Source organism: Seriola lalandi, unplaced genomic scaffold, assembly GCF_002814215.2.
Source record: "Seriola lalandi dorsalis isolate HSWRI2012SDOR001 ecotype SW California unplaced genomic scaffold, Sedor1 jcf7180002054408, whole genome shotgun sequence".
NCBI lineage: Eukaryota > Metazoa > Chordata > Actinopteri > Carangiformes > Carangidae > Seriola > Seriola lalandi.
Window position 1 is genome coordinate 1706990 of NW_019524961.1, and position 16482 is coordinate 1723471.

At 39.6% G+C, this 16482-nt stretch overlaps 1 protein-coding gene across 1 annotated transcript; it reads right to left on the bottom strand.

Annotated features, from left to right (window-relative positions):
- Positions 1-860: 860 nt before the first annotated feature.
- Positions 861-9582, bottom strand: slc39a4 (solute carrier family 39 member 4). The gene is made up of 12 exons (XM_023409784.2): positions 9231-9582; positions 6560-6910; positions 5468-5669; positions 4893-5059; positions 4241-4424; positions 3652-3824; positions 3278-3472; positions 2866-2964; positions 2609-2663; positions 2335-2487; positions 2053-2240; positions 861-1957 (listed from the first exon to the last, which is right to left on the bottom strand). Exons 1-12 carry the CDS (start codon positions 9438-9440, stop codon positions 1829-1831), a joined length of 2106 nt encoding a protein of 701 aa, XP_023265552.1. The 5' UTR covers positions 9441-9582; the 3' UTR covers positions 861-1828.
- Positions 9583-16482: the final 6900 nt, after the last annotated feature.

A 16482-nucleotide genomic window follows, 5' to 3' on the forward strand; every position in this document is an offset into this window, starting at 1 on the left:
TGAAGTTCACTGAACTCATTCTCATCTTCATGAAGATAGTTTGAGATAACTTTTGCTTTGTGACATGGTGCATTATCATGCTGGAAGTAACCGTTAAAAGGTGGTAAATTGTGGCCCTAAAGAGATGCAAATGGTCAGCAGCACTCAGATTGGCTGAGATTCACATTATATCACATTTGTTCTCGGTTCTGATAATTGATGTGAACATTAACAGAAGCTCCTGACCTGTATCTGCATAATTCTAATGCGCTGCACTGCTGCCACAGGATTGGCTGATTTTATAATTGCATGAATAAGCAGGTGTTCAGATGTTCCTTATAAAGTGCTCATTGAATGTATCTCTCTCTCTCTCTTTGTGCGATAAGTTGTCAGTGGACTCTGTCCCTAATGAAGACAATCACACAACCTGTAAGTCAAGAAGATTAGATGAGACGGATAAAAACAGAGTCACAGTTTCCACTGTACCTCCGGCTTCATTCACACAAAGATTACAAATTGATTTATTTTTGGCTTTTAATTTTTCATGTTACCTGGGGTTCAAAGTCAAAACCATGATCTAATGCAAGAGGAAAGGATAAATCCACCTCTAAAATTAGTTAGAGCATAGATTCACTCCCAAATGGATAGTTCTTTAATTTCAGACTAAAACTACTAAATGTCAGTGATGAAAGTTTTTCTGATACTTGTTTCCAACCATTTTATAGAGAGCTCTCAGTGCCAACATTAAAATCTAAATTTATAATCAAAGGCCAAAGGCCCAAAGTGAAAGCTGTTTTTCCTCTTCATCTCCAAAGTTGAAAGGTAAATGTGTTTTAAGTTTTCATGCACCCGCTGCTTAGGCAGAAGAAAAAAAAATAGAGTAAGTTTTAATTTCTTTATTTTCAATTTTCAAATACAGCAAAAATACAAAAGATGTACCATACTGTATATCCCAACATATTAACACATTTTTTATACATTTACATTCATCGTAATTAGTGTTGTGAGATTTTTAGTTTAATCAGTATCATTTCTCTATTGATTCCCTTTTTCTTTGGCAAATGTGACAGTTTTTGGTCTATTTTCCTGATGACTCTGCAACAGATACATTTAAGAAAAAGCACAAAAAGAACAACTCTGTACAAAGCTGTATGATGCAAGTATATCACTAAGGAATTCAAGAGGAACCAACACATGTACAGCATATTCTGAACTTCGCTGTGCGGTTTGTCATTTGACACTTATCATTGCTGCAAAATACAATCTGACGACAGCTATTGGTCGCTGTGGAGTTAAACCGTCCGAAATCAATTCTAATTTTATGATTAAGTAACTTTAATCTGTAAAAAGACTGTAAAAAGTCAGCTGAAGATGACGTGTGTGGATGTGTCACCGGCCACAAAACGCTTCATAAAAAGTGAGGAAAAACCATACAGGGTGAGCTAACGTCAGCATTGGTAAAAAAAAAAAAAAAATTAACTTCTTTTTTTTTTATATATATGTTGTATACACTGAGAGTTAAGTTCAGTCCACTGCAGAGGTTCATCATATTCAGTGTTTGTTGAGACTGTCAGAGGAATGTTACTTTCAGCTCTCCTGCCGGCTGATTGTGGAGTTGTTGTACCAGATTGCATTATGTGGTAAGACGCTCCCCACCACTATTTTGTGTATCTAATAAAATGGAAACCTATTGTAATTGAACATACAGGAAAAGGTCACAGGGAGGCCAAAATGTTGCCGTATATGTCGTTCATTCATCGATATTACATTCTGCTGAGATTATACCTGGAGCTAGGCACACCGACTGGGTCAATGTGCTGGTGTATGTGTCTTGACATGAGTCTGTGTATTAAAAGCTGATGCTCTCTTCGTAAAGGGACAGCACCAACATAATACCCCACCCGGTCAGGAGGCCGACGTTCTGCAGCAGAAACATCAGCCAGGGTCTCTTGTTGCTGATGTGGATCATGGTGGGGAGCTGGAGAGGAGATGGAGGTGTCATCTTTCTCTGCATATCATTTATTCACGACTTATTCTGTTGTCTTTCAATGTCTGTAAAACACAAACACTCACCATGTCAGCCAGTCCCACGTACAGGAAGAGCCCTGCAGTGATGGCAGCTATCCACTGTTTGGTTGCGAGGTCGGTGGCGATGGACAGGGCGATGTACAGGCCGATGAACGAGGTCATGGCGCTGCCGACGTTTAAAAGCAACGCCCTGCAGACGGACATGCCGCTGTGCAGCAGAATGGCGAAATCACCTGGGGAGAAACAAATGCAACGAGACGATGTTAAGAAATCATTAATGAAAAATAAGCATACCAGACATACCCTGCCTTTGGGTGTGTTCTTTACCCAGTTCATGTGGTAGCTCATGGCAGAGCACGGCCAGTGATGTGGCCAAGCCGGACTTCCATGACAAGGAGAAAGCTGCACCCATCGCTAAGCCGTCCGCAAAGTTGTGGATCCCGTCACCGATAGTTATCATGTAAGGCAGCAGACGTTGTTCTGCAGAGGCAGGCAGACAAAGTTAACAATTATCATAGTTCTCACAGCCACAGTGATGAGCACCATTATCACAGCTTGATGATATCATGCTTGTTTTCGTGTTGGAAACTACTTTACTCACCTCTGGTGAGCTCCCTTGGTTCTGAAAGTGATTTCATGTTTTCGTCACAGCCAACCTGAAAAGTAGATGAACTCAAATTTAATTGTATAGAAAACATCCAGTAATCCGTCCTATTATTGACGTAAAATATGTTTGTCTTTGGACACAGCTTCTTTACTGGTTCTAATTTTTCCAAATTGTTAGCTGAAGCAGCTGAACTGTTTTGGTTTTGATCAGTATTCCACCTGAAACGTTAATGTTAATATTATGTTTCTCACCAGGTCTGCTTTTGATGCCGACTTGTCTTTTCGTTTCCTTTCCTGTTGATACATCTCTAAAACTGTCCCATGGTCACAGTGGTGAGGCTCTGCTTCTTCCTGAAGAGACAGGAAGTGAGAAAACTGGTTAAAGACGGAGGAAAAAGGGTAAAAGGAAAGACTGCAACAGGAGGAATGAGCAGAGGAAGAGAAGTCATCCAACAGGTATTCACCTTCATGCAGCACAAATAATTGAGAGTGAAAATAAAATCCTTTGAGACAGTTTTTGCGTGAATAAAATCTTTGAACACTGCTGCACAATGTGGAATATAAGAAAAATTCAGAAAATTGTTCATAAGCAATATGTTCTATCTATGGTTATACTACTAATAGGTACAGTTTTACCTGTAGTGGTATGTTTTTGTTTTCTTACCGCATGATGGTGTTGGTGATGTTGGTGATTATCTTTATATGTGACCAGAGAGAAGATTGTTTCCATCAGGTAAAAGTAGTAAATCCCGGCCAACATGACCAACATCTTGTAAATGTAGTCTGGAGTTTCTTCCTGATGATCCCCTGAGTGCCTGTGGCTGCCGCTGTCGCCTGAGTGCACATGTAAGCCTAGAAACTGCACACAGACGCCGGAAGTAGTCACACAAAAATGAAGAATACTCTACATTATAACTGTAAAGTCTCCAAACCAAAACTAAAATCTAAGTGAATATTGGATGTTTTACAGTTTTAACAAACTCCTAGTGGTCTGAAACAATCTCTCCCTGCAGCTTTAAAACGGTTTAACTGGCTCACCATGGGAAGCAGGTGCAGTAAAGCATCTCCAGTCAGTGAACCTACAGCCAGACTGATGCAAAACTGGATACACATTTGGAACACACTGGTGCAGGCGGTACACAGCAGCACCACGATACCAAACATGGACGTCAGTGTTATCACCATGTTGGCGAGGGTTGCATAGAGGTATCCTGCAACAGGAGGAGAGAACAGAGAAAGGGGTCGGGGTCAACAACATGATGAATAGGAGCGAAATACGATCCTGAGAAAGAGGAGCCAGATGTTGTTCTTTATCTTTGGAGGTTTTACCTTTGTTAATGTTTTGCAACAAAATAAAACACAGAAATGCAGCTGAAGGAAAATTAATGTTAATTGAATTTCATTATGTATAAAAATATAACATAAAAAATGAATGCAATCTGCCTCAAAACTTAGGAACCTGTGAATCAAAGTTATTTCCTAAGCTCACTCCTGTGATAACAACTTGAAGGGACATTCAAGTGCAACATCTGCATCTTCTATGTCTAATATTACAACTTGTAGAGGCAGGATCACTGTTCATCACTCGAGTCCACACACACACACACACACACACACACACACTTACTCTCAGTCTTTGTGAGCCCATCTTGTTTCGCTTCTTCTGTGATGTCTGCGCAGGCTCCGCTCAGGATCTGCTGGACCAATGCCGGGCTGAGCCGAGCCACGTCAGACCGGCCCAGACCGGAGGAGGCAGAACTGTTGTCTGCCAGACCGAAGATCAGGACCAGTTCTTCAGCCGAGAAACAGCGCTGGGAGAAATCACAACGTTTAAGCTTTGGTTGGTAGCTGCCTGATGATCTGTGAGGGACTGTAGTAAAATCTGACCCTGGCTGCTCCTCACATACTGTGTGTTTTTCTGTAGTTATGTCAGCTATTGTGTTATTTCATATCAGTTTATTATTGTTAGGGCTACAATTAATAATACAATTAATCATCTGATTAACAGTTTTGTCAATAGAAAGTCAGAAAATAGCATCACAGAAATATCAAATATACAATAATATTAAAACAGAGGAAAGCGGCAATCCTCAAAGAACAGATCATGATTAAGATTATGTCTATCAACTAACTGATTAATTGACTAATTATTGCAGTTTTAATTACGTAATTTTTTGTTACAACTTTCTACTTTGACTGGTGACTTATTCTCCTATGCACCTGTCTGAAGTCAGGTGTGAACAGATCAAGTCTTCTGCACTCTGTGTTGGCATATATACCTGATCCAAGGTGGTGTTTCCTTCGTGCCCCACATGATGTTCATGGCTGCTCCTCTTCCTCCGTCTTGCACCGCTGTGATCGTGATCGGTGTGTTCGTCCTCCTGGTGGTGGTGCTCATGTTCATGCGCAGGCCCTATGTTCAGACTCTGCATCAGAGCCTCCAGATCTACACAGCACAAATGTAAACAATCATCAGATTCACATGGGTTTCCAGGTGACATGACTGACCGACATAAAGAAAGAAAATATAGAAAATGAAGACGTGTGTTGATATAAAAAATAAAAAAAAATCAGTGACATTGAAATATTTCAGTGGAACCAACAGACATGATTTTTTGCACACAAAAGTACTCCTGGAAAATATGCATATTATTATAATAAATGAAATTCTGCAGTTTAAATCAGTTTTACTTGCTACATTTACACATTGGGTTATTTTAAAGGAGTGGCTCTCTCCATGTGCTGAACAAGACAGTAAAAATAGGATCTGGGTTTTTGAGTGATTGTTATTTCTGCAGCCCTGTGTGTGTGTCCATGTATCTGTGTCCATGTTTTTTTTGTGCTGGACATTTACCTCCGACAGTAAAGTTCTCTGACCCCAGACGCTCCATGATGAAGTCCAGGAAGAAGCTCTCCTCAGGCAGGGACTGGGTGATGAAGCAGTGACCTTGCAGAGCGTGATACAGGACGCGGCCCAAAGCTGCACCCACTTCCTGCCTCTGGTCTGGTGATGATGCGTTGACCTCTGTCATGATGTCACTGGCTGCTACACAGCTCTGGTTACCGTGGTGAAGAGGAAGGATGAGGAGAATGGGTAAGACAGAGAGTTTTATTAATTCACTCAACTACATAAGATTCGTCGACAGTAAACTGTTCATATTTTAATTTAATAACCAAAAAATGTGTTCCGTAAACTGATCACGAACTTCCTTGAAATCTCTTTTGTTTGCCGTCTGACATACAAATGACATCTTTTTATTGTGATGACTAGTGCGATGGTGATGTGGCTGAGTACGGGGCAAAGCCTAGTAGGTCTAACTGCAGGCATCACCCAAGTATGATAAGATATGTTGAGTGGTAAATACTGCAGGGGACCAGGAGCAAGAGTAAAGTATAGCTGAATTACTACTGTCAATCTGCGTGTGCATGACTGATGTCTGGACAGTCTTACAGTTACACATGAATAAATACGAAAAATCACATCGTTGAAAACAAGTCCACATGGAGTGAAATAAAACTGAACAGACATTTTTTTACATCTGACATTTTGGTGAAACACTTAATATTAATTACTCTATTACACTCTATAATTGCTGGAACTGACCCTTAATTATTAATGTTAGCAGTTACAGCTGTGCTTTTCCTGCTCCGTCAAGCCTAAATGTCTGCTGTGAAAAAGATATATTGTTGTGATTAATTGCTCTGATGCTGGCTCTTCAGATTTGTTCGCAAGTCAGAAAGATTAGGGATGGACAAGATGGACAGATGTTTGACAGGGAAAAGAAAAACATTCTTGCAAAAGGGGGCATGACAGAAAAGATTGGGGCCTACACAGGGTCTCCTAAAAGGACACAGGTATGAACAGACTGCAGATGAACAAATACTCATTTTCTCTTTGGTTTTTAATGTTTATTCTGTTTTCTTTTGCCGTAGGCCATAAACTCACCTCACTGTGTGATGGCTCGTAGTGGTCGTGAAGCTCTTGAAGCAGAGCCTCTAATCCATGAAGGTCGATGTGTTCGTGGTCGTGGCGTGCCCCGCTCTTCTCATGCCGGTGTTCATGGTGGTCCTGATGTGTGATTTTGTGCAGGAAATGTTCGGTCTCCTCTCCCCACCTCCCCTGCCTTACTGCGGCGCAGACCAGGCCAGGAGAAGCTAGGTACAGGACGCAGCCGGCAGCAAAGTCAGGGAACTGAGATACAGTGATGGTTACATTTCCTCTGGCTTCTCCGGTGTCGCCCTCTCTGTGGATGGAATGATTGCTGATCAGCTGGTGAACGGCATCTGTTAGATCACACTGCGCAGACAGCAGAGCATACACACACGCACACGCACACACACACACACACACACACACACACATACAGATGAAAGTAACACAATGTAGTTACTAATTCAGTCATTTCCAGAGAATATAAAAACACTTCTATAAAAAACACACATCTGTTTTACTTTATTATTGTTGTTCAAAATGGGTAAACCTTTGTTAAATTCAACATTAAAATCAACATACACATAATTAACAGTAACATAAAGTCAAACCATATGAGCTCTTTTATTGCCTTTTTTTTTTTTTTTTTTTTTAGAAAACAACCTTTTCAGATAACAAGAAGATTACAAGATAACAAGAAAGAATATGAGCTACAATATAAATGGAAGAAAACACCATAAAATAATGACAACCATCTATCCTGAACTAGAAACTCTGCGATGGGGAGAGGATTAAAAAAAACATGCAGTTATTAAACGTTATTCATTAGTTTGACTTTATTAAATGGGTTTTTATCAAATGTTTGCTTCAGCCAAATGACAAAATAAACATATTTTCTTATACATATTTTGCCTTTCAGATACTTGTCTGTAAAATTTCCAGCTCCACCCCAAATACCTTAAAGATGAATAGAATTTTGATTGTAGTGAGTTTTCTAGCAAGAAGCTTTGCTGATGGACTTTAAAATGTAATTTCATAAATACAGTTTCATTCGCCTTTATTGTATTTGGAGTGGTGATAGAGGAAGACTTCTGATATCTCAGAACCTGGGCACATAAAAAAAACAAACTGTCTGTGGCTACAAACCAGCAGAGGTAAGTGAAAAAAATTTTTTTTAATTACTTTTGTAATTAGGGTGAACCTGCCCTTCCAACAGTCAAAACAGGAAACAAAGGGTGTAACCAATATGACCTCACAAGGTGAAAGTACAGGACTCCTTGACATTTTGTCAATGTCAGTGTCAAAGAGACACTATAATCTTTTATTGTGGGTCAGACAAGGTTTATTATTTTATTGAATCTGTTTCAAGTTTGCCTGTTACCTGTTATAACACTACTGGCAATCTGTTATTTACAATATATTACAACTTTGTCACTACTGAAAACTCTCACTGCTCCTTTTGATATCAGAACTTTATCAAAAGTCAAATAATCTGAGTCATCACCTGCACAGTAAAGCCATTTTTCATATTTTTCGTTTGCCAGCCAGTTGTTAACACTTGACACTTATCAATCATGTACTGTCCATTCATGCAGATTACATCTGACATTGGAAATTCAAAGACTTCACTCACACTGGCTTTATCCAGGTTGCAAATACGTAAAAGTGCCCTTCATAAAATGAGCATATGGACCAGTGCTACAATAATGACTATATTTTATGAATTAAAACTGTTATTAAACTTATTATTAATGTAATTAAAGTTTACAGAGTAACATTTATCAATAAAACAAAAGGATAGGATAGCTTCTTGTATCAACGTGTATTCTTTTTGATGCCTTTACAATGTTTGAGAGTCCCTTTTGTCAAACATTTGCCCAGATAAAGTGACTGAGAGCTTGGCTTTATTATTAAATATTTGCATGGATTGCAAAACCACCCTGCCTCCATAGACTTAACTAATAATTTCAAATAACTCCTGATTAATAGAGAGGGAAAAAAAATCTTAACAAAATTCAACAGGACCTCAAGAGATTACAGTTTACTAAGTATTTGAGGTTTCACCGAGAAACCTGTGAAATGACGCTGGTTAATTCAGGTGCGCACCGCACACAGCGAATCAGGAACAACCTGTGACAAACAAATAGGCCACACGTAGCCATAATTAACCTCCTAGGATCTGGCGTCCACATATGTGGACCTCACATTTTGGGTTCTCTAGACCACAATACTAACTTTTTCGCAACAAGGGCCTGGTGACCACATATGAGGATATTATACTGCTACTCAGTAATCGAAATTTAAAACCAATATCCTCATATGTGGACATCATTTTTCTCAGGTCCCAATCAGCCTAAATAGCAAAGAGAAATTAAAAATGCACGCCATGCAAGAGTTCGGGTCTTAGTAGGTTAAATACATAACTTGTCACAAATAAACAATGAGTGATTTTGAAGTTTTGGCTGGAACTCAAATTTTTAATTAATTAATACATTTTTATAGTAAAATTCAGATGATAAAATAACTTAGTAAGTATTGAAAGATCCCCATTAAGAAATCGAGTCGGTGTGGTTACAGGAACAACAGGAAAAGCTGGTTGATAGTTGTTGGACCTTGATCTCTCTACGCAGACCCTGCAGTCCGCCACCTAGCTCTCTAACCTGCCTGCAGAGTTAATAAACCTTACCTTTTCACACGACACTTCACCGCACTGCACACGTTTCTCCAGTGTATTAAAGAGGGAGCGAAGGGACTCCTCGGTCAGAAACTGCTGTCCTGGAGACACGATGCTGACAACATCCCTGTAGGCTCCCTCCACAGCGGGAGAGCCTGAAACAGAACCGAACAAACCAGAACCAGCAAACAGAGAGAAAAGGACCAGCGCAGAGGACAACATCTTAAAACTTAATATAAAAACGACTTTTTAATACTAAGAACTAACTAATAAAACTGAGAAAAACAGGGCAAAATAGGCAGATAGAGGCTGATACAGTCCCAAAGTATTTCTACAGACACATTGAGCTGTATAGAGCTCAGCTCTCAACTGTTATCAGTTTAAAACCACTGCAGTTTCACTGCACCTGCACTCTGGCTTGTGATTGGCTGAGACTCGTGGTTCGTGTTGTCCTATACCTGTCTATTAAACCTATTGACACCTGTACGGGGCAGAGGAAATCTCTACATCACCTCTAGGGGAGACTGGGGACTATTTGGAGTAGACGAACCAAACTTGAATTTATTGAACTTACATCTTTCTGCTAATTATACATACTATTTAAAGATAATTACATGTATCACTCACGATACTTATTTGAATGGAAGAATTCGGATTGTTGCAATCGACCCAAACCTTGAACCCCAAAATACATTTTACTAATGAACTCGTTTTCTCAACAAGCATAGTATTATTAAAACATGCACAATTTTACAATCATAAAGTATGATTTATTTTTTACAATAATATTATGATATTTATTTATTTGATAATGTTTATTAAAGAACAGTTATTGAGTTCTATTTTGCTTAGACCAAAGGCCTACCAGTCAAAATGGGAAGAATTGATCAATTTTAGCCAAATATATTGTAAGACCATGAGAGGCTACCAAATAATTCCCCAAATAACTTGTTTATATTCTATTATGCGTTAAAATGAGCAATCATTGTTGCATCTGTTGCTCCATGGGACAAAATTAGCTGCATGTCACTGTTGAAAAATACTGCTCTGTGATCAACTTGTTGTAACTGTCCCCACTCTACCAGCCATGACAGAACGAAAGGTGCTAGCAGGACATGTTAACCTTGACACATGCTAACCACGTCAACAAAACAATGAGTCAAACTAAGTTTTGATTATTTTGATTATTTCACTATGAAAGGTCAGGACAAAATTTTTTTTTTTTTTTTGATGAGTGCAGCAGATGTTGAATGTGTCTTCTGTCTTCCTGGTGGAGGGAAAGTCTAACTGAGCGTGTGCAGTGTGAGTGTCATCAGTGTGCATCGTTGAAATTAAATTTCATCAGCTTGTTTGTTTTGTTTTATTCATGTCAGAACTGCACACATTTACCTTTATGGTCGTTCTGTGTCTTTTAACTGAGCTCTATGACTTTCATTCAAGAAATATTAACAGTCACTTCATACTTGGGGTGGGGGTCTCCCTGTCCTCTTGAGCCCCTGGGTCTGTGACCAGTAGACCTCTTCTGTAATCCATCCATGTGTCCCATGTGCCCGGTGACACTGAGGTCCGGAGGATGTTTTATGGATTCAATGAGGATGTAAATCTGAAAAATAGTTTTATGTTAGTGCCAAGCAATCTTTAACATGCCATTGTTATAATGTGTGCTTTTGGTTTGGGGCTGATTTTCATGGTTTGGATTAGGACTCTTAGTTCCCATTAAGTACTGCAAAGTGAGGCCTTATCATCCAACATCAGAGTTGGACCTCACAAATGCTCTTTTGGCTGAATGAGTGTAAATCCCTGCAGGCAGGTAGAGGGCCTTCCCCAGAAGCTGCTTTAGAGGAAGATTTACATCCGTGGTTTTGGAGAGTGATATTCAACAGTTACATTTGGGGATAATATCATGATGTGCACAATATTTGTGGCCGGCACTTACCTGTTTTAGGCCACTGACTCAGGTGATATTCGGACAAGTCTTGTTAAACCACTAAATCAATGGTTACAGGAAAAAGAGGCCATTGAGATGCTTAACGTTCCACCCTAATCAGCAATAATATTTTAAATATAATGTAAGCTGAGTGATCATAGAAATGCATCGAGACATGAACAGATTGTTTCACCTGTAGTGGAAACTAATGGTGTAACATCATCTCAGAGAGCTTTTGTGTGATTATGACTGGGTCTAAGGACAGACAGACAGATGATATGTTGTGAATCTTGATAGCCTGACATTAAATACTGAGGTATTTCTAACATGAACATGTGGTTTTAAAGTCAGTTTGTACATTTGTAAGATGATAGTTTTGTTCCTGTTTTGCTGGCAACAATTTAAGGCAAAGCGCTTTCCATCCTAGAAGTTCATCAAACTAAATGTCAGCCATAAAAACCCGGGTACAGGGGTTAAAGAGTGCCAGGTTATTGTCTCTCGTAAGGATTTAATGTTGTGTTGGTGGCACGGTACAAAAATAAATGCTCTTTATCTTGTTTTAGCCCAAGGAATTTAAGCTAATGGTTAGAGTTACAGACATTGACAAATATGCCCATGAGTGAACCACAGAAACACTGACTCAGCATTCTGACTGACAGTCCTCGTACAAGAACATGTACACCAAGCACCTGACAAGAAGGTAAACCTTATGAATGTGGTTTCACAGCTCGATTGAGACATCATGACTTAAAATGTGAACAATGCTGCCTTTGTATTTCTTTATCATACTGGATTACAGATTTATGGAGTCACAGAAACCACACACTTTTTCTCACATAAAATGCAATGCAAAGTGTCTCGCGTAAAAGCAAATAATGATGACATTTACAATAAAACAAGGATAAATACATACATTAAATAGTATAGTATAACTAATAGAGACAGTTGACAGAACATATTCATCTTCTAGAGTAGAAACAGTAAACATCTATCTTCCTCTCTTAACACACACTCAATATATATATCTACTGTACTGACATTACAGTCTAATCAATAGATTTGAAACGTGTGTGTGTGCTTGTGTGTGTGTGTGTGTGTGTGTGTGTGTGTGTGTGTGTGTGTTGCTGTATCAACCACAAGATGGTGCAGTTGCTTTGTGTAATGTCACAGTGAGTCATATATCTGTGTTTTGCAGTCCTGTGTTAAACCTTTTTGTTGTGCCCAAAACCAAAATCTTTATAAGCTGATAACATGTCTGATAAAACATACATACTCAATTAATAAGCAGAAAAATGTGTTAAAGGTTTGAATTGAATTTGTTTTATTTTATCATGTGATTTAAGACTTATTGTGAAATTGAAAATGCTGCCTCTAAATGATTACGCAAACAATAAGTAATTAATAATTACACAAACTGAAAATTTCTCCCAAACGAAACAGTGCAGTCGAAAACAAAACGCACAAACAATGAAACAGAAAAAAGTTCAGCATGCACCTGTCATTAATTTCTTCAACTTCACTTTCACATCTTACTGACACTTCATTACGACATGGAATTATGAAGCCACTTTACATGTGTGAGGTAAGATTACGGGGAAAAGCTGCTTCTCTCAGTTCTGTGGTCATTTAGCTGTAAAATGACAAACAACAGCAGAGCTCGGTGTTGTAATCTATTCTAAAACTTCTGTTCAGCTCTGTAGCATTGCCAAAATTGCTTTCATTGCTAAGTCTCATTCTCTGTTGTTGTCAAAATTTGCCTGCACATGAATGACCAGCCAGTTCATTTCCCTGGAGTTTGGTTTGAAACAAGTTGTCAGGAAAAAGAAAACAGCAAGAAATGTGTTTGTGGAATTAATCTTTTAATTGTCTCAAGGAATGTATCAGTCCATGGCTGCTACAGTGTTGTTTTTGTTTGTACTTTCAGAGTGGTGAGCTTCACAAATCCTGACTTTTTCCGCTGTTGCTTGAGGCCTGAGACATGAAACATGAGCTGAAATCATGTCAACAGTGACTCGCTGTCGGCCGTACAAATCACTGAAGAGAAGGACATTGAGTTGATTGGCTGCACGTCACTTCATACACATGAACAGACAGCAACGCACACACACGCTCGCTTATGGCATGGGACCCTGGACATCTGCCCCTGTACACACATACACAAACACACACACACACACACACACACACACACACACACACACAGACATGGGTGACCCCTGCTCTGCTAATTTCTGAGACAAAACACACACTGTCCAGTGACCTGTTTTCACACCCCCCATCGTCATGTCACTCTCTGTTACGTTGTCTGTCAAGCAAACCTGTAGATGTTCTCAACACACACATTCATCAAGTCCCACACACACACACACACACACACACACACACACACACACACACACACTCTCTTTTTCTCCTTTGTCTTAACTGATGTTCAGTTGCATTATGGGAAATGTAGTTTTTCTTTCTTTCTTTTTTAAAAGATTTTTTTTTTTACTTTATTTGACAGATATTAGGGCCTGAGTATCAGGACACGTCGGCAAGTTCTGCACAGATTTTGCCCATTTAATTGTCCAATTGGAAATTGTCCAAGTTTATAGAAGTGCAATCAATTGCTGGAATACAACTTTAACCACCTCTTATCCTACATACTGTATGATATTCATATTTCATACATTAAGTCCCCACATAATAAAGTGCAAACACATTCCCACCCATCAGCTTTAACAAACTTCTCCTACATTTCAAGATGCTTGTTTGGTGTCATTATAACTGCGTCTTTCCAAAGTATTTCAGGAACAGACCTTTCTCACAGAAGACACTCTGACTTGTCATAGCAACGAAAGTGCAGGCGTTAAGTCTTGACATTGTTGCTTTCTAGGAAACTTATATAAATTGGAATTAATGGACCTATTGAATAAAGCATCATCAAAGATTTCTACCCAAATACAGTTTTGATACTGCTGTTTGAAGTAAAGACGAAGCTGAAAAACATTTTGGAGAAAGAGGTTCCTCTCACAGAATACACGACTTACACCCCCCCCCCCCCCCCCCCCCCCTTTCTCCCCCTTGTCTCATACACACCCACTGCCTGGCCACAGCCCTACTTTCTTTCTGAAGCTGATGTTTCCATTACAAAAATAAAAGCATGACGGCTAATCCAGTTATATGTACCCTGGACGACACACACACCCACACATACACATGCATGCACACACACACCCGAATGCACATTATGCTTACACACACGTGCACATGTACACACACGCACACACACGCACACACACGCACACACACGCACACACATGCACATACACATGGGCACACACTGACACACAAACTGCTGAAACACAAGAAAGCAAGTTCAAAGACACACACATGTTGCAACTGGGCAAATATGAGCACACACACACACACACACACACACACACAAGGCACAAGGACTCTAACACAGGGGGCATGTGATTGAAGCAAGACCTCCTGTTGAGAAAAAGTCAAACTGAGCTTTCTGGAGCTCTGGAAATAAATACCAAACATTGGTAATCCACATACACGCACGCACGCACGCACGCACACACACAGATAATCTACCGAGACAATTTCCCATGGAGCTGCACATCGTTCTCCAACGGAGTGAAAATATAGGGGAGAAACTAAATCTATAGACCTGATCCTGATCTCCTACTCTTAACTTCTTCTTCTCTTTAATTCATAAAGAAGATCATTTAGAGTTTATCTAGTTATTCAGATCTATTTACGCAGAGGCAGGAGAATCAGCCCCATCATGACTACATGATATTTGTCCTGATAACAACAGGGCAGCTGCTTTTCTCTCTTTTCAAATTATGATATTATATATGATAATATTAAGAATTAAAAGAGTACTCCTGCAATTTAATGATGTACTTCTATAAAGTTGGTGGACTCACAAGGGACAGATTTTAAAAAGAATGATCACATAGTTGAATTGTAGTTTTGGATTTAGCCATATGTCTTTATTTTGGTCACATGTCGAACACGATGATGAATAAGGCACATCGAGTAACTCTAGTCTTGCCCTGAGAGCCTGAATCTCAATCTTCCATGGCCCAGTTGCTCAGTTGTTCTTTATGGCGTATACTGTTACAGTGCATATTTAACATCCTCCCGTCATAACACAAGGACTCAGATCTACACTGGATTTCATGCCTTAAGGAGAAGAACATTTCAGTTGTACACAACATGAGACCCATTTCTTTCCCATTTGGGAGATGATGTGATGTGGGACTTTAAAGGGAGAACTTTGTGGACTTGCATGGGAATGGCTGGTTGGAGCAGATTGTTCTGTGGACTCATTTCCATCTGAATGACCACAAGCAGTCTTTCTTTTATGTATTTCTCGATGGAGGTTGGACAGTGATGGGTTGAGAGAGTTATTGAGGTGTTTCAGTGTGGAAGAACAATGAAGATGGAGGGAGGAGAAGACGAGAGAGGAGGTAAAAAAAACTGTGAGATTCAGAGAGAGAGAGAGAGAGAGAGAGAGAGAGAGAGAGAGAGAGAGAGAGAGAGAGAGAGAGCAGATATGTCCTACATGCATGGACACTCAGGTCACTCCAGATAATTATACTACCTATGGCACTTTCTCTCTCTCTCTGTCAACCCCTATACAGTTATTAATTTACTGTATTAACCCTCACACGCCCGACCACAAGTTTGTTCTCAGGACATAAGATAATAAAAACATAGGTCTCTCTCTCTCTCTCTCTCTCTCTCACACACACACACACACACACACACACACACACACACACACACACTGCATTACTACAACTGTTGTACATGTATGTGAAGTTTAATTGGTAATTCAGTGCTCTTTGCATTCATTGATTGAGTTAATTACGTCCTTAATGAGGACACTATTTCTTCCTATATCTAATTAAAGGGTAGTTACACCGCTTAATTGTGAGTGTCCTGAAAATGACCGGACAAGTTGAAAACTGCTGTCCTGTGGGATCTGAGTGTCTGATTGAACATCCTTATAGCCTCTCAGCGAGCAGGGACCTCTGTGTCACACATGCTGGTGTATGCATGCATGCATGCGTGCTGAAGTAGGACATCACAGGTAATATGACCTTGTGAGTGTAAGGGGAAGGTTATGACGTTCACTTTTTGTTGCACCTGTTTTAGAGAGGTGCTGATTCACCTGTCTGATCGTTCTGGAGGCTGTAGTTTGCGGTGCTGTTGAATTGCATTGCGTTATACTCAGAAGGGTTTTCTGTTATTCTGTCCACCCCGTTTATATCAGTGAGGTTACACTCGAACACGAGATGCACAGAACATAAGAATATATATAATATTATG